The sequence below is a fragment of the Lagenorhynchus albirostris genome, chromosome 1 (genome assembly GCF_949774975.1).
Source record: "Lagenorhynchus albirostris chromosome 1, mLagAlb1.1, whole genome shotgun sequence".
In the NCBI taxonomy this organism is placed as follows: Eukaryota; Metazoa; Chordata; class Mammalia; order Artiodactyla; family Delphinidae; genus Lagenorhynchus; species Lagenorhynchus albirostris.
The window spans coordinates 48091287-48110771 of record NC_083095.1 but is presented as its reverse complement, the minus strand read 5'-3'; the positions used below and the strand labels follow the sequence as shown (position 1 = coordinate 48110771).

General features: G+C 34.4%; 1 protein-coding gene across 1 annotated transcript in view; it reads right to left on the bottom strand.

Annotated features, from left to right (window-relative positions):
- Positions 1–10493: 10493 nt before the first annotated feature.
- Positions 10494–19485, bottom strand: part of TXNDC16 (thioredoxin domain containing 16) — a 104448-nt gene continuing 95456 nt past the window's right edge. Inside the window, exons 18-20 of the mRNA XM_060167196.1 lie at positions 17958–18118; positions 15148–15338; positions 10494–10762 (exon numbers count right to left, since the gene is read on the bottom strand). Coding sequence (XP_060023179.1) covers positions 10494–10762; positions 15148–15338; positions 17958–18118 — 621 coding nt within the window. The remainder of the gene's footprint in view (positions 10763–15147; positions 15339–17957; positions 18119–19485) is intronic.

Here is a 19485-nt window from a genome sequence, read left to right as displayed (position 1 = left end):
GCATGGGTTTATCTCTGGGCTTTCTATCCTGTTCCACTGATCTATATTTGTTTTTGTGCCAGTACCATATTGTCTTGATGACTGTAGCTTTGTAGTATAGTCTGAAGTCAGGGAGCCTGATTCCTCCAGCTCCGTTTTTTTCCCTCAAGATTGCTTTGGCTATTTGGGGTCTTTTGTATCTACATACAGATTTTAAGATTTTTTGTTCTAGTTCTGTGAAAAATGCCATTGGTAGTTTGATAGGGATTGCATTGAATCTGTAGATTGCTTTGGGTAGTATAGTCATTTTCATAATGTTGATTCTTCCAATCCAAGAACATGGTATATCTCTCCATCTGTTTGTATCATCTTTGATTTCTTTCATCAGTGTCTTATAGTTTTCTGAGTAGAGGTCTTTTACCTCCTTAAGTAGGTTTATTCCTAGGCATTTTATTCTTTTTGTTGCAATGGAGAATGGGATTGTTTCCTTAAATTCTTTCTGATTTTTGTTGTTAGTGTATAGGAATGCAAGTGATTTCTGTGCATTAATTTTTTATCCTGCTACTTTACCAAATTCATTGATTAGCTCTAGTAGTTTTTTGGTGGCATCTTTAGGATTCTCTATGTATAGTATCATGTCATTTGCGAACAGTGACAGTTTTACTTCTTCTTTTCCTATTTGTATTCCTTTTATTTCTTTTTCTTCTCTGATTGCCAAGGCTAGGACTTTCAAAACTATGTTGAATAATAGTGGCGAGAGTGGACGTCCTTGTCTTGTTCCTGATCTTAGAGGAAATGCTTTCAATTTTTCACCATTGAGAATGATATTTGCTGTAGGTTTTTCATACATGGCCTTTATTATGTTGAGGTAGGTTCCCTCTATGCTCACTTTCTGGAGAGTTTTTATCATAAATGGGTGTTGAATATTGTCAAAAGCTTTTTCTACGTCTGTTGAGATTATCATGTGGTTTTTATCCTTCAATTTGTTAATATGGTGTGTCATATTGATTGATTTGCATATTCTGAAGATTTCTTGAATCCCTGGGATAAATCCCACTTGACCATGGTGTATGATCCTTTTAATGTTTTGTTGCATTCTATTTGCTAGTATTTTGTTGAGGATTTTTGCATCTATATTCGTCAGTGATACAGCTCTGTAATTTTCTTTCTTGTAGTATCTTTGTCTGGTTTTGGTATCAGGGTGATGGTGGCCTCATAGAATGAGTTTGGGGGTATTCCTTCCTCTGCAAGTTTTTGGAAGAGTTTGAGAAGGATGGGTGTTAGCTCTTCTCTAAATGTTTGATATAATTCACCCGTGAAGCCATCTGGTCCTTGACTTTTGTTTGTTGGAAGATTTTTAATCAGTTTCCATTTCATTGCTTGTGATTGGTCTGTTCATATTTTCCATTTTTCCTGGTTCAGTCTTGGAAAGTTATACCTTTCTAAGAATTTGTCCATTTCTTCTAGGTTGTCTGTTTTATTGGTATATATTTGCTTGTAATAGTCTTTTATGATGCTCTGTATTTCTGCGGTGTCCATTGTAACCTCTCCTTTTTCATTTCTAATTTTATGATTTCAGTACTCTTCTTCCTGTTCTTGGTGAGTTTGGCTAAAGGTTTATCAATTTTGTTTATCTGCTCAAAGAAGCAATTTTTAGTTTTGTTGATCTTTGTTATTGTTTCCTTTGTTTCTATTTCATTTATTTCTGCTCTGATATTTATGATTTCTTTCCTTCTACTAACTTTGGGTTTTGTTTGTTCTTCTTTTTCTAGTTCCTTTAGGTGTAAGGTTAGATTGTTTATTTGAGATTTTTCTTGTTTCTTGAGGTAGGATTGTATTGCTATAAACTTCCCTCTTAGAACTGCTTTTGCTGCATCCCATAGGTTTGGGATAGTTTTGTTTTTGTTGTCATTTCTCTGTAGGTATATTTTGATTTCCTCTTTGATTTCTTCAGTGATCTCTTGTTTATTTAGTAGCGTATTGTTTAACCGTGTGTTTGTGTTCTTTATTTTTTTTCCTGTAATTTATTTCTAATCTCATAGCGTTGTGGTCAGAACAGATGCTTTTCAATTTTCTTAAATTTACTGAGGCTTCATTTGTGACCCAAGATGTGATCTGTCCTGGAGAATGTTCCATGTGCACTTGAGAAGAAACTGTAATCTGCTGTTTTCGATTGGGATGTCGTGTAAATATAAATTAAATCTATCTGGTCTGTTGTGTTATTTAAAGCTTGTTTTTCTGTATTAATTTTCTGTCTGGATGTTCTGTCCATTGGTGTATGTGAGGTGTTAATATCCCCCACTATTATTGTGTTGCTGTCAATTTCCTCTTTTATAGCTGTTAGCATTTGCCTTATGTATTGAGGTGCTCCTATGTTGGTTGCATATATAATTATAATTGTTGTATCTTCTTTTTGGATATTCCCTTGATCATTATGTAGTGTCCTTCCTTGACTCTTGTAGCATTCTTTTTTTTAATGTCTATTTTATCTGATATGAATATTGCTACTCCAGTTTTCTTTTGATTTCCATTTGCATGGAGTGTAATTTTCCATCCCCTCACTTTCAGTCTGTATGTGTCCCTAGGTCTGAAGTGGGTCTCTTGTAGAGAGCGTATATATGGCTCTTGTTTTTGTATCCATTCAGCCAGTCTTTTGTTTGGAGCATTTAATCCATTCACATTTTAGGTAATAATCAATATGTATGTTCCTATTACTATTTTCTTAATTGTTTTGGGTTTGTTTTTGTAGGTCCTTTTCTTCTCTTGTGCTTCCCACTTAGAGAAGTTCCTTTAGCATTTGTCATAGAGCTGGTTTGGTGGTGCTGAATTCTCTTAGCTTTTGCTTGTCTGTAAAGGTTTTAATTTCTCCATCAAATGTGAATGAGATCCTTGCTGGGTAGAGTATTCTTTGTTGTAGGTCCTTCCCTTTCATCACTTTAAATATATAGTGCCACTCCCTTCTGGCTTGCAGAGTTTCTGCTAATAAATCATCTGTTAACCTTATGGGGATTCCCTTGTATGCTATTTGTTATTTTTCCCTTGTTGCTTTTAATAATTTTTGCCTTTAATTTTTGTCAGTTAGATTACTGTGTATCTCGTCATGTTTCTCCTTGGGTTTATCCTGCCTGGGACTCTCTGGACTTCCTGGACTTGGGTGGCTATTTCCTTTCCCATGTTAGGGAAGTTTTCTACTATAATCTCTTCAAATATTTTCTCGGGTCCTTTCTCTCTCTCTCTTCTCCTTCTGGGTCCTCTATAATGTGAATGTTGATGTGTTTAATGTTGCCCCAGAGGTCTCTTAGGCTATCCTAATTTCTTTTCTTTCTTTTTTCTTTATTCTGTTCTGCAGCAGTGATTTCCACCATTCTGTCTTCCAGGTCATTTATCCGTTCTTCTGCCAGAGTTATTCTGCTATTGATTCCTTCTGGTGTATTTTCATTTCAGTTATTGTATTGTTCGTCTCTGTTTGTTTGTTCTTTAATTCTTCCAGGTCTTTGTAAAACATTTCTTTCATCTTCTTGATCCTTGCCTCCATTCTTTTTGTGAGGTCCTGGATCATCTTCACTATCATTTTTCTGAGCTCTTTTTCTGGAAGGTTGCCTATCTCCACGTCATTTAGTTGTTTTTATGGGGTTTTATCTTGTTCCTTCATCTTGGACATAGTCCTCTGCCTTTTCATTTTGGCTATCTTTCTGTGTTTGTGGTTTTTGTTCTGCAAGCTGCAGATTGTAGCTCTTCTTGCTTCCACTGTCTGCCCTTTGGTGGATTGGGCCAAAGGTTTTTTGCATTTACCTCTCCCTCAGAGGCAGTGTATCTTTGCCTGGGGCCTGAAGGCAGGAAGGTATGCTCTCTCTCCAGCAGTGGTTAATGTTTTTTTTACTCATACAAGAGAAAGGTCTGAGGAAGTAGGCAGTGTTTCATGTCTGTTACCCAAGATTATTAGATCAACCACTATCTGCATGCCTGTGTCACTGAGGGATGTCTTCTCACCAGGCTCCTGTCCCAGTCGTTCTCATTAGCACCCAGTGGAGGCTGGTGGAAAGGAGCTCCCAGGTGAATGTAAACTACTGTCATGTCAAGGTTCCTACTTCCTCTAAGCTAATACTTTTGTCCATACTTGGCCCTTAAAGAATTCTTTAAAATTTTAGCTGATTTCTGTTGGGAGACACTTCTTCATGGGTATCTCATGTTTGTGCATGATCTGTGAAGAGGCACTACTGCCTTTGTCCTGTCTGGACTACCTTCTCAGCCTGGGAAAACAGAGATAGCATTTCCCTCTGGAAGAGAAACACTTTTGATTACTGTCTACTATAATGAAGATGTCTCCCTCCAGAGCCAAGGGGAGGCATGCTTAATACCCATTATAAAATATTTAGGTTCCTTGAGCTCAGGGTACCTTCCTGAAATGCAACCCACTGCATGTATAGATGTTACCTGGCCTCTACTCATTGCCCTATAGGATTGGGGATCAGGGAACCAGCACAGATACTGAAACTCAGATTGATACTGTTTGGGCAAGTAATAATGTCCCTTGTCTCTGATATAAGAAACTGTGGCAAGCTAACTTATAACTTGCAGATAGAGTGAAATCTTAGAACTTTCCACCTTTCTTCTTTACTGGCAGCCTCCTATTCTCTGCCAAAGGTGAAACAGTCCATGTATTCTGTCTCAGGGGCTGTCACTCTGAAATTCAGTTCCTTTGGCTGCCTTCTCTTACGTGTAATAGAAAAGTTATGATTTTTTTTTTTCTTCTTAGGATGGGAGGAACATTCTCTTGCAGCTTTCTATATCTTAAATGGAAGCACAACTCCCAAGGTATACCTATTTAATTACTTTCTATTACCAAAGATAGATACTTATTGATCTTTGAATTTAATGTTCTGCTTATACATGCTTAGTTTTTAAAAGAAGCATAAGCTTGGGTAATGAACTCTAGGAATTCTGAAAAATGGCTCATGGAATATTTCATCACAAGGGCTGGAAACAATGGACCAAGGATGTTTACGTTCCAGCATAGGTGAGTCAGGAGGGGGTAAAAGAATCTGACTCATGATGAATGAGATGTTATACAGAATGTACATATGCACAGGCCACCAACTCTTATAGAGAATCAGGGAGATATATAGGAAAATTACAACCACTTAGGGGTAGAGAGAGGGCTTTTGAAGGTCTTAAAAATGGACAGGAGGATGTGGTAGAAACACCTGAAAAGGAAACAAAGGCTAGGTAGAAGAACAGAAAGTGGAGTCTTGAGGATTCATAGATTTTCTATTTCTTTGTTGTTTTTTTCCCTCTCTACATTCACTCTCCCTTTTTCTAAAAAACAGAATCTAGATTTCTCTTGTGAGGTTCACCTCTTCTGTATTGTGAAAGTCTGGTTAGGGCTGACATTTAAAGTGCCTAGTGTTCACCTAGCCAACATTCCCAGGACTCCCTGAGTCATGAAAGACAGAAAAACAGCTGGAACTGATCCATTACTGAACTGTTAGTTCCTGCTACATAGATCCCAAAACAGCTTTGGTTCCTAGCTTTTCAAAGCATAGCTTCACTCTGTGAATTACCCAATATTCTCATTTTGCTTAAGTTAACCAAAGTTGAATTTCTGTTGCTTGCAACCAAAGAACTTCAACTGATACAGGGAAAGTGGTCCAATAGAGGGCATGATAGAGGCCAAAAGAAGCTTTTAAAGGTAGCCTGAAATCCAGATACTTTATTTAAAATTATTAAAAGAACACATATTAATAACTGTCAAAATTGCTGGCTATGGTACGATGACTAATTGATTTCATGTTTTTACATGCTTGTAGTTAATGGTTAGGCTGACGATGTTTTATTACTAAGAACTATAGAGTTCACTCTCATATCTCCCAAGTAAGAAATAAAAACAACTGAGAACTGAAATAATACACATTACATGCTCTAAGAAAAACATCTAGGAAGGGGTGCTGGGAGGAGCAATAATCTATGTTACAATGAAATATACAGTCGACCCTTGAACAATGCGGGGTTTAGGGGAGCCAACCCCTGAACAAACAACTTTACAATTAGCCCTCCATAACCACAGTTCCACATCTAGATTCAACCAACCACAGATCCTGCAGTACTGTAGAACATAGTGAAAGAAATCTACATATAAGTAGAACCACACAGTTCAAACCTATTTTCAAGGGGCAACTATATATATATATATATATATATATATATATATATATGAATTATATTATTATATATAAGGGAATCATTATATAACATATAACGGTATATTTTATATCTACTCTGCATCCTTTTTAAGGTTATTTCATTACTTTTTGAAAATATTATAAAAGTAAATTTACCATTTTGCCATGGACTAGTTTAACACAGGGTTATTCAACCTTGGCACTATTGATATTTGGGCAGGACAATTCTTTGTTGGGGGAGCAGGGGAGCTGTCCAATGCATTGTAGGGTGTTTACTAGCATCCCTGGCCTCTAATAACCCCATTATATGCCAGTAACACCCCTATAATGCGAATCAAAAATGTCTCTTGAGAATGGACTTGAGGACCTGGGGAGGGGGAAGGGTAAGCTGGGACGAAGTGAGAAAGTGGCATGGACATATACACACTACCAAATGGAAAACAGATAGCTAGTGGAAGCAGTTGCATAGCACAGGGAGATCAGCTCAGTGCTTTGTGTCACCTAGTAGGGTGGGATAGGGAGGGTGGGAGAGAGATAGGGAGGAGATATGGGATATATGTATATGTATAGCTGATTCACTTTGTTATACAGCAGAAATGAATACACCATTGTACAGCAGTTATACTCCAATAAAGATGTTAAAATAAATAAAATAAATTAAAAAATGTCTCTTGACATTGCCAAATGTCCTCTGGGGGGGGGAGGGGAGGGGGAAAAATTTTTCCCTGATTAAGAAACACTGGTTTTTAACATCATGACTACAATAAGACAGATATAACTGCCAGCTCTATGATTCCATTGTGGAATCAATTGTGATTAAACTAGAGTTACATTCATCTTTTAGTTTAAAATGTATTGTGGCTAGAACTAAGTAAATTATGCCAGTTATTGTTTAGAGCTGAGCTGTCTAATACCATAGTCACCAGCCACATGTGGCTAACAAGCACTTGAAATGTAGCTACTCTGAAGTGAGATGTGTAGTAATTGTAAAATATGCACTGGATTTTGAAGACTTGATATGAAAAAAAGAATGCAAAATAATTATTATTTTTATGTTAACTGAACAATTTTGGATATACTTACTGGGTGAAATATATTAAAATTAATTTTACCAGCTCAGTTCTACTTTTTTAATGGGGCTACAGAAAATTCTAAATTACATGAAATGGTGCATTATATTTCTATTGGACCTCACTGGTCTAGAAACTTGAAATGATTTAGTATTACTTGTTTTTTAAAAATTATTTAATTATTAACAAACTTTATTTTTTAGAGCAAGTTTAGATTTCCAGCAAAACTGAGCAGAAAGTACAGAGTTCCCATATAATCCTTGCCTTCCACATGTCCAGTCTCTGACACTGAGTTTTTAATCATAATTGGTGCTGAATTTTGTGAAATATTTTTCCTGCATCTATTCACATGTTCATGATTTTTCTCTTTTAGATGGTTGATGTGATGTGTTACATTAATTGATTTTCAAATGTTGATGCATCCTTGCCTACAAAGGATAAATCCCACTTGGTCATGGTACATAATTTGTTTTGTATATTGTTGGATTCAATTTGTTGACTATTTTTGCATCTATGTTCATGGCCCATTGTTGATCTATAGTTTTCTTGTACTTTGACTGGTTTTGATATTAGAGTAATGCTGGCCTCATAGAATGAGTTTAGAAGTATTTTATTGGCTTCTATCTTTTGGAATAAATTGCAAAGAATTGGTATAATTTGTTCTTTAAATGTTGGATAAAATTCCCCAGTGAACACATCTGGGCATGGTGCTTTCTGTTTTAAAAGGTTATTAATGATTGATTCAACTTCTTTAATAGCTGTAGGCCTATTCAGATGGTCTACTTCTTCTTGTGTGAGTTTTGGCAGATTGTCTTTAAAGGAATTGGTCCATTTCATCTAGGTAATCAAATTTGTGGACAGAGAGCTGTTCATAGTGTTCCTTTAATATACTATTATAATCCATAGGATCTGTAGTGATGTTTCCTCTTTCATTTTTGATATTAGTAATTTGTATCTTTTTTTTAAACTTTATTGGAGTATAGTTGCTTTACAATGGTGTTAGTTTCTGCTTAATAACAAAGTGAATCAGCTATGCATATACATATATCCCCATATATGCATATGTTCCCATATCTCTTCCCTCTTGCATCTCCCTCCCTCCCACCCTCCCTATCCCACCCCTCTAGGTGGTCACAAAGCACCGAGCTGATTTCCCTGTGCTATGCAGCTGCTTCCCACTAGCTAGCTATTTTACGTTTGGTAGTGTATATATGTCCATGCCACTCTCTCACTTTGTCCCAGCTTACCCTTCCCTCTCCCCGTATCCTCAAGTCCATTCTCTAGTAGGTCTGTGTCTTTATTCCCATCTTCCCCTAGGTTCTTCATGACCTTTTTTTTTTTTTTAGATTCCATATATATGTGTTAGCATACGATACTTGTTTTTCTCTTTCTGACTTACTTCACTCTGTATAACAGACTCTAGGTCCATCTACCTCACTACAAATAACTCAATTTCGTTTCCTTTTATGGCTGGGTAATATTCCATTGTATATATGTGTCACATCTTCTTTATCCATTCATCTGTCGATGGACACTTAGGCTGCTTCCATGTCCTGACTATTGTAAATAGAGCTGCAATGAACATTTTGGTACATGACTCTTTTTGAATTATGGTTTTCTCAGGGGATATGCCCAGTAGTGGGATTCCTGGGTTGTATGGTAGTTCTATTTTTAGTTTTTTAAGGAACCTCCATACTGTTCTCCATAGTGGCTGCATCAATTTACATTCCCACCAACAGTTCAAGAGTGTTCCCTTTTCTCCATATCCTCTCCAGCATTTACTGTTTCTAGATTTTTTGATGAGGGCCATTCTGACCGGTGTGAGATGATATCTCATTGTAGTTTTGATTTGCATTTCTCTAATGATTAATGATGTTGAGCATTCTTTCATGTGTTTCTTGGCAATCTGTATACCTTCTTTGGAGAAATGTCTATTTAGGTCTTCTGCCCATTTTTGGATTGGGTCGTTTTTTTGATATTGAGCTGCTTGTAAATTTTGGAGATCAATCCTTTGTCAGTTGCTTCATTTGCAACTATCTTCTCCCATTCTGAGGGTTGTCTTTTCGTCTTGTTTATGGTTTCCTTTGCTGTGCAAAAGCTTTGACGTTTCATTAGGTCCCATTTGTTTATTTTTGTTTTTATTTCCATTTCTCTAGGAGGTGGGTCAAAAGGGATCGTGCTGTGATTTATGTCATAGAGTGTTCTGCCTATGTTTTCCTCTAAGAGTTTTATAGTGTCTGGCCTTACATTTAGGTCTTTAATCTACTTTGAGTTTATTTTTTGTGTATGGTGTTAGGGAGTGTTCTAATTTCATTCTTTTACATGTAGCTGTCCAGTTTTCCCAGCACCACTATCGAAGAGGCTGTCTTTTCTCCATTGTATATTCTTGCCTTCTTTATCAAAAATAAGGTAACCATATGTGTGTGGTTTTATCTCTGGGCTTTCTATCAGTTCCATTAGTCTACATTTCTGTTTTTGTGCCAGTACGATACTGTCTTGACTACTGTCGCTTTGTAGAATAGTCTGCAGTCAGGGAACCTGATTCCTCCAGCTCCATTTTTCTTTTTAAGATTGCTTCGGTTATTCAGGGTCTTTTGTGTTTCCATACAAATTGTGAAAAATTTTTTTCTAGTTCTGTGAAAAATGCCATTGGTAGTTTGATAGGGATTGCATTGAATCTGTAGATTGCTTTGGGTAGTATAGTCACTTTCACAATGTTGATTCTTCCAATCCAAGAACATGGTATATCTCTCCACCTGTTTGTATCATCTTTAATTTCTTTCATCAGTGTCTTATAATTTTCTGCATACAGGTCTTTTGTCTCTGTAGATAGGTTTATTCCTAGATATTTTATTCTTTTTGTTGCAGTGGTAAATGGGAGTGTTTTCTTAACTTCACTTTCAGATTTTTCATCATTAGTGTATAGGAATGCAAGAGATTTCTGTGCATTAATTTTGTATCCTGCTACTTTACCAAATTTGTTGATTAGCTCTAGTAGTTTTCTGGTAGCATCTTTAGGATTCTCTATGTACAGTATCATGTCATCTGCAAACAGTGACAGCTTTACTTCTTCTTTTCCGATTTGGATTCTTTTTATTTCTTTTTCTTCTCTGATTGCTGTGGCTAAAAGTTCCAAAACTATGTTGAATAAGAGTGGTGAGATAGTATTACTTTTTAATGAAATAAATTCTTAAGTCTATCAAATAAGCCAAAAAGACTTCAGAAAGCTTTCCACAGCCCTATGAAATTAGCTGACTTTTGAGCATCATAATTCTTTATTATCATGCCTGAATTGTTTTTTGGCTTCTTCAAACCAATTACTTCTATTCCAATGCTTTTTTCTCAGTGTTCCAGTAGGTTCATTTCTGATTGCTGATTTATCTTCAGGCTGTTCTTTGTCATTTTCCTGCACATCAGTTTCTTTTATACACTCAGGAACTTTCCTAATAGGATGCTGTGATGTTGCAGCATCCATCATACTTAGAAAATCATAAGCAGGCAGAGGAGGTTTCCATTTCTGAGCAGGTAAAATTTCTGGAAGAAAGACAGAATCAAGGTTTAAAGATGAACAGATATAAAATCTCATCACATGAATATACTAGAAAATGTTTTATTTTGCAAAATATATTTGTAGGAGTAAAGGTCTTATCAGTTTTCCTTATCGGAGCAAAGCTATATATTATCATCATTGTCTAAGAAGCTTGATACATTTGTCACTATTAGACATTTTTCATATATTATATTTACAAGCTATTCTATTTTAAATAAAGATAAGTATTAATAGGCAAAACACAAAAGGTCCATAATCTCACTGCCTGTTAACCCTTGTTGAGGTTTTAAAAAATAGCAATATGTGTAATGAGATTACACACAGCCAGGGACAAGTTAAAATGAAGAAGTCTCTTGCTTCCCTCACTATCCCTGTCTTTATCCCAAAGAACTATAACAATGAAACATTTCAGAAAAAAAAATTGGAATATACATAGAGATTTATTATTTAGACAAGTATTTCCTTACATTTTAAAGCATTTTCTGTTTTGGAAGATTTGATTAACATCCTTTGCACATACTTGATGAAAAAAAAAGTACATTTTATAAAAATAATTATAGGCAAGAAATCATTTAAAATTGCTATGGAATCAACTCTACTATAAACAGACAGTGATTGGAATCACAGCAGTGAATCTTAACATTATTTTAAAACATTGGTCATTAAAAAAAGAAAATGAATTTACGCTGACAACATATATATGAGATAAACTAGCTTTTCTCCACTTAGAAAACAGATTTCACACAATTTCAGAGTTTAGGTGCCTATTTGAAATACTATTTGAGAAATAAACTATATACAAGGAAATGTGCAAAGTAAACATTTAAAAAATAAATTCCAGTGAAAGAATCTATGCACTGGTACATGAAAAGAAAGTAATGCTCAAAAATAAAAACTTTAGCATCTCTCATAAATCAAATAAAAGCTTAGGACATTTTAAGAAACTTTAATTTCCAAGAGTAGATTAAAGCACAAACGAAAATCTGCATCAATATATATGTATATCTATACTCTACTTATTGATATATGATTTCTTCACTCAGACTCAATTATATGAAATCCATGGTACATCAGCAGGGTATTAAATTTAGGCTACCCTTGTAATTGATGTTTCAAATTACAGTGTTGCCAGGTTAGCAGACTCAAAAGTGACAAACAGATAAAATAGTTTCTTGAATATAATGACTAGGTAAGAAGAATAACTATACTTTGCAATATGCAGATAAAGCATCTTTAAGTCCAATTTAAAGCACAGCAAAGATTTAGCAGTATTTATTTTTTAAGGTAAACACTGCAGCCTAGTGGTCTGAGATGATGACAAAATGCCTGAAACTGGACATCCTAATTCTGCTAATTATTTCCTGAAGGAACTCTATAAAGATCTTAATGTTTTCAGTTACAAATAAAACTGTACTCTCATCACATATGGTCAATAAAGACATTATCAAATCAGTAATGATAATAATAATAATCGCCAACATTGATTGAGGCTTTACTATATATCAGGCATTATGTAGTTAATCCTTACAACCCTATGAGGAAAGTACAATTATTATCCCAGTTTTATAGGTGAGAAAATCAAGGCCTAGAAAGGTCAGAGAACTTGACCAAAATTAAGTGTAAGTCTCAAGTAAGAATAGCCAGTGGTGACAATTTCACAGAAATTAAGATGTGCAGCAAGCAAGGTGAGGCAGGGACTGGTGGCACCATGTTACAGATTCAGGCTATTCTAAGAATGGCTGCAACATCCCTTGTCTCAGATCTGTCTCCCAAGGTGTGGTGAGAGCAGGTCCTGGCAGCACAGAAGACAAGCCCCAATACAGAAAAGTCCTGCTTGGACTTTTGCTTCTTCCCTATTCCCAGAGGCTGCAGGAATAACTTCAGATCAGGAGCAGTGATACAAAGAAGTAATGGAAACCAGAGGTATTAACATAATTGCAATGGAAGAAATACCAGTCTCTCAGGAAACTCAGAAGAATAATTCTGATTCTTTCCTCTAGTAATGGTTTGAGTTGAGGAATCAAAGCCCCCAAGGATGCTCCTTGTAGGAAAGGATCTTTACATGAAGAATAATAACACTTTAGGTTTTACACTTTAAAATGTATGCCTTCGCATACTTAATTTTGATTTTTTAAAATAACTGTGACGTAGTCAGAGTAGGAACTATTAATCTCCTTTTATAGTTGTAAAGGAGGGAACAAAGAAAAAACTTGCCTAAAACCACAGTTAGTAATCAAGGAGGCTGGGTCAGAAGCTCAGCTTTCTGTGTCTTTGAACATCACACGACCTTTTTTAAAGCAATTCAGTTGGAGAGGTACTCTGGCCCGACTTACATATTATCCTATCTGACTTAGAGTCCCCGAGGCCTCTGTGTCACAGCAACTGCAAAATGACAACACTCAACTGCTTCTATAAAATAGCAATGCAGATAGAGAAGAGAACATAGACTATCTGAAGAGCTCAAGAGCTACAACCGAAAGGACCCCTATGTTGTGTGGCTAGAATGAAAAAGCCAACATTGAGTGATAACAACCATAGAAAGGCTTCTTTCAGATTATGGAAGACAAAATAGTCAATTTAATTACTCTTTTACATATCCTAGGAAAATGTTAAAACTAATAAATTATCTCAGAAAATTAAGACTTAAAAATATATACATCTAAAAGGACCCAGAAAAGCCAAAATAATCCTGCACATGAAGAACAGAGTTGGAGGATGTAAATTTCCCAATTTAAAACCTGTTACAAAGATGCTGTATTCAAGAGAGTGGGGCAACTGCCATATGCTATCTGTGTACGTGATAGAAAAACATGTACATGAATGTTCATAGCAGCATTATTCATAATAGCAAAAAGTGGAGACAATGCAAATGTCCATCAACTGCTGAATGGAGAAACAAAATGGGGTATATCCATCCAATAGAATATTATTCATCCATAGAAAGGAAGGAACTACTGATTCATGCTATAACATGGATGGTCCTTGAAAGCCTATGCTAAGGGAAAGAAGCCAGACCCAAAAGGCCTCATGTTGTATGATTCCATTTATACAAAATGTCCAGATTAGGCAAATCCATAAAGACGGAAGGTACATGAGTGGTTGTCAGGGAATGAAGGGAGGGGAGAATGGGGAGTGAGTGCTAATGGGTATAGGGTTTCTTTTTGCAGTGATGAAAATGTTTTAAAATTCAGTAGTGGTGATGGTTGCATAGCCTCGTGAATATACAAAAAAAAACATCAAATTGTATACTTTAAAAGGGTGCATTTTACAGTATGTGAATTACATTTCAATATACAAATACCTTTTATAGACTATTTAAACACAATAATTTAGTTAAAACTGCCTAACTTAACAGAAATGAAGTAGATAGACCTCCTGGGAAGAAGAGGTATGCTGCAATGATTGGCACTTAAAACAAATAAATTCAAGAATCTGATTAAATATACATAAATATACATAATGACAGACTCACACAATGCATGCTGGCTGAGAGACAGTGTAACACTGAATTGGAGTTTATATACCAGGACTGTGTGTATATAAATATATAAAACTGTGTGTGTGTGTATATATATATATTCACAGTGTGTATACATATATATACACACACACACCCTTATTTCAGAACTCGGTCATGAACAGTGTCAAAATGTTATTATAATATAGTTCATTTGGTTTTCAATAACAAAATCCTCAGAAGTACCTTAGGAAACTTTTCATTACATCAAATTTCACACTATTTCCTCAACAGACTAATGATCTAGATGATTACATGTTAACTAATTTAAATTATATCAACAGGCCTGTTGTTGTCACAATTGTATATAAACTAACATACACATCTATACCACAGGTATAAATCAACATAGGTTTTAGAAAAATAGGGAGTATGGCATGTCATAAGCCAGCATTATAAATTCTGGGTCAAGATCTATTTTCTTGTGGTTCAAAATTCTGGCTCTGGAGTACAACAGAGCCATGTTGAAATCCAAGCTTCCTCATTTACTGGTTAATTATGACTTTGAACTAGTTACTTAACTCTTCTACAGGTAATGATAGTTCCTATGACTCTTGTGAGAATAAATGAGATAATGCATGTGAATCACGTAGCTTTGAGCCAGACACCTACTGAGCATTCAATAAATGTTAGCTATTATTATTAAATTTCATATGACACTTATTTTCTGTGGGTAATAATACCTACCATATAGGAGACTGTCCCATGGACAATGCTATCAGCGTATTAATATTTAGAATACTTACAAACATCACAATTCAACTCATTCTAGCATCCATGAGCGATAATTCAAGTTTAAAAAAATCCATGAAACAAAATATAAAATTGTGCACATTAAAACAGGAAACTTACTGATATGACTTTCTAGTCCTGCTTCTAATTTTTTCAGCCACAATAAAAGGTTCTGTTCAGTGATAGCCTGGTCTGAAGGAAATGCAAATACTTGGCCGCCTGAATGCAGATTTACCACAGCAAGAAGAGGAAGGGGAGGTAGGGTATCAAAATATGCCTGCAAGATTCCTCTCCCCACGGGAGTATTCTTCCTATAAAAGGGAGCAACTGAACACGTTAATTAATATTTCTTTCTATAACAAAATAACAAGAACAACAGTTTGTAAAACATATTAACCTTTAAATATAGTATCATGCCAGGAAGTTTATTTTATGAAAATATGTCCTAAAAATCAAGAGGTCTGTAACTATGTTATTAGTAACCAGAGGCATAAAAAGTTTCTTTTAACATAGGGTACTTACTGTATTTCTCTTAGCAGAAAAAAGGCAACCAATGAGTTTTAATGAAAAACATAGTCCAAAGGCTTGTCAATTTTGTCTCAATACAATCAATACGTTCCTTCCAAAGTTTAGTCAAGTATCTGATCACATGTCAGCTCAAAAATTAAATGGCTACAAAACTATAAAATAACAAGATACTAATAATAAATACCCCTTTTCCAAATAAAATTGTCTCTTTCCTCAGGATTAATTTCAAATTAAAAAGATTTTTTAAAGTATTCATACAAGGAAACCACAAGTTTAAGACACCTATTTTTCCTAATACAGCACATTCCACATTATGGAAAGGACTATTTCACTCTGAGATAGCTACAAGGATAATTACCTGGGAAAATTTTGTTTCAAGTAGTAGGCTGTACTGTTAGTGAACTCTTCACAACAAAAGTGTACACTGCCCCATTTTTGTAATTTTTCCAATGAGTTAAAAATGAAATGTCTTTCATCTGATGACTTTGAACAATGGATAGTGTATCTAAATATGTGAACTGTGTTCAGAGACATTAAATGTAATAACACAAGCCACACATCTAGAAAATATACCAGGAAATATTGTTGGTAAATGCACTGATAATTTTCTGTAAAGTTTTAGGCTGCATTTTTAAAATACAGAAAAAGGAATTAAAGAAAAATGCCAAAATAACACAATGTTTATTTTTCTGTATTTGCCAAATTTCCCTCAATGAACATCCATTACTTTTAAAATCAGAAAAATTATTATCTTTAAAAATTTATTGTATGACACCAAAAACAAAGGCAACAAAAGCAAAAATAAACAAGTGGGACTACATCAAACTAAAAAACTTCTGCACAGCAAACGAAACCAACAAAATGAAAAGGCAACATTCAGAAGGGGAGAAAATATTTGCAAATCATATATCTGATAGGGGATTAATATCCAAAATAACTAAAGAACTCACACAACTCAATCACAAAACAACAATTCAATTAAATAATGGACATAACTGAATAAACATTTTTGCAAAGAAAACATACAAATGACCAAAAGGTACATAAAAAGATGCTTAACATCACTAATCATCAGGGAAATGCAAATAAAAACCACAATGAGATATCACCTTACACCTGTCAGAATGGCTATCAACAAAAGACCACAAATAACAAGCACTAGGGAGGATGTGGAAAAACTGGAACCCTTGTGCACTGTTGGTGGGAATGTAAATTGGTACAGCCAGTATGGAGAAGAGTATGGAGGTTCCTTAAGAAACTAAAAATAAAGCTACTATATGATCCAGCAATCCCACTCCTGGGCATATTATATCTGGAGAAAAACATGGTTCAAAAAGATACATGCACTCCCAATGTTCACTGCAGCACAGTTTACAATAGCCAAGACACTGAAGCAACCTAAATGTCCGTCAACAGAGGAGTGGATAAAGAAGATGAGGCACATATATACAATGGAATATTACTCAGCCATTAAAAAAATGAAATAATGCCATTTGCAGCAACTTGTATGGACCTGGAGATTATCAAAGTAAGGGAAGAAGTCAGAGAAAGACAAATATCGTATCATATGATATCACTTATATGCAGAATCTAAAAAAAATGATACAAATGAACTTATTTATAAAACAGAAACAGACTTAGAGAATGGAATATTATTCAGCCATGAGAAAGAATGAAATCCTGCTATTTGCTACAACATGGATGGAATTTGAGGGCATTATACTAAGTGAAATAAGCCAGAAAGAGAAAGACAAATACTACATAGTAGTATCACTTATATGTGGAATCTTAAAAAAAAGTCAAATTCATAAAAACAGAGTAGACAAGTTGTCAGGGACTACAGGGTGGGGGAAATATGGAGAGATTGGTAAAAGAATACAGACCTTTCAGTTGCAAGATGAATAAGGTCTGAGGATTTAATGTATAACATGATGACTATAGTTGATAATACTGTACTGTATCATTGAAATTTGCTAAGAGAGTAGAACTTAAATGTTCTCACTGCCCCCAAAAGTTTATATATATAAAACAAATATGTGAGGTAATGGATGTATTAAATAATTAGATGGAAGAATCTTTTCACAATGTATACCTATATCAAATTATCACAATGTATATTTTAAATCTTACAATTTTATCTGTCATTTATACCTCAATAAAGCTGGAAAAAAAATCACACAGCAAAAAAAAAAAAGAATTTACTATAAAACAGAATTCAGTCTAAAACAATGTCATCTTAGACAGTCTGAGGGAGTTTAGTTACTAAAATATCAAGATAAAATACACATTGGTCCCATAATATATAACTCCACAAGTAGAGTTTCATTCCCTAATGAAAATTTAATAATAATTACACTTTCTTTACCTTTTACGTATTAAAAAATAAAAAAATATATACTTACAGATTTAACCAGCAAGGGGTAAGTGAATCCAAGTGTTTCTCTTTTAGCAGTGTCAATATTGCTTTTTTATGCTGAGGATTTATGCTGCCATCACTGAATAAAATGAGTAATGGTTTCTGAAGTCTTAAATAAGTGGGAAGATTTTCCACAGTGATTTCTGGCTGTTTAAAACAAAAAACAAACCAAGAAAAATGGAGAATTATAGTGTATAAAGTAGAAAATAATGTTCAAATCACTCTTGCAATTTTAGTTTGTAAAACGTATTTCAAACATTTTCATTTAAGTGGAGATTTTGCTATACTGATTAATAACTATGAATCTCAAGAGTTTTTTTAATTTAAACCCATTTTGTCTTAAGAATGAGTTATTTTCAAAATAAAACTACTAATAGAATTTGAAAACAAATTAAAGGAGCTCCCTGTTTTACAAGGATGTAGCACTTCTAATAATTTCTTATGATAAAATCTGGATCAGACTAGCCAACATACACATGACAAATAAAATTCTTGTTATATCTTTATAAAATTTTTGAAAAAAAAACATAAGCTGAGCTTTAAAGATATAATCTTTTAACATCTATGATTACTTAAAAATTAATAAAATCTTACTTTGTTTCAAAATTATGAGTTTTTAGCATAATTAAAGTAATTCAATAATATACTAAAACAAATTTTAAAAGTCTCTTATTTCTTTGGGGTTTAAAATAACAATGAAAAAATTTAGTAAGAAATAAGAAATCTTACCCTTTTATTCTTTTTATTAATTAAAAGAGAACAACGTTTTTTATATATTTGTAGAAGACAACTTGTCTAGGCTGTTATCAACAAGAATTGAAAGAGTAACAAAGTTAACATATTCAGGATTAAAAATAGCAGTGACACTATATATAAAATAGATAACTAATAAGGACCTACTGTATAGCACAGGGAACTCTACTCAATACTCTGTAATGGCCTATATGGGAAAAGAATCTAAAAAGTGGATATATGTATATGTATAACTGATTCACTTTGCTGTATACCTGAAACTAACACAACATTGTAAATTAACTATACTCCAATGAAAATTTTAAAAAGAAAATAGCAGTGACTTAGAATATTAAAGGCTTCTACCATTTTCCATTTTTAGTACCACACCTATTAATTCATCTTCTGGATGTACTTATGAGCTGGATTAAATCTTCCTATATCATAAAACTAATCCCCTGCTGACAGATAAGGAAACCAAAGACGAGAAGCTGACTTGCTGAAGTCACACAGCTAAGTAGGAGGAAGAGTTGAATGAAACTAGCACTCAGGCATCCTGTTCACCAGCTTCCATTTCATTGGATCACACTAGAAATCCAAATGAACAATTTTTTTCACGGTGCCAACCACCTCTGATCCATCCCCAAACACCAAACTCTGGCACATACTTTTCCGTACTTAGTTCTCAAAACCACTTTCCTCTGCCAATTCTCATTTTTCTTTAAATTCTTTCTCTTTCACACTAAAAATCCTCTTTTCACACCTTCCTCTTTCACGATTTA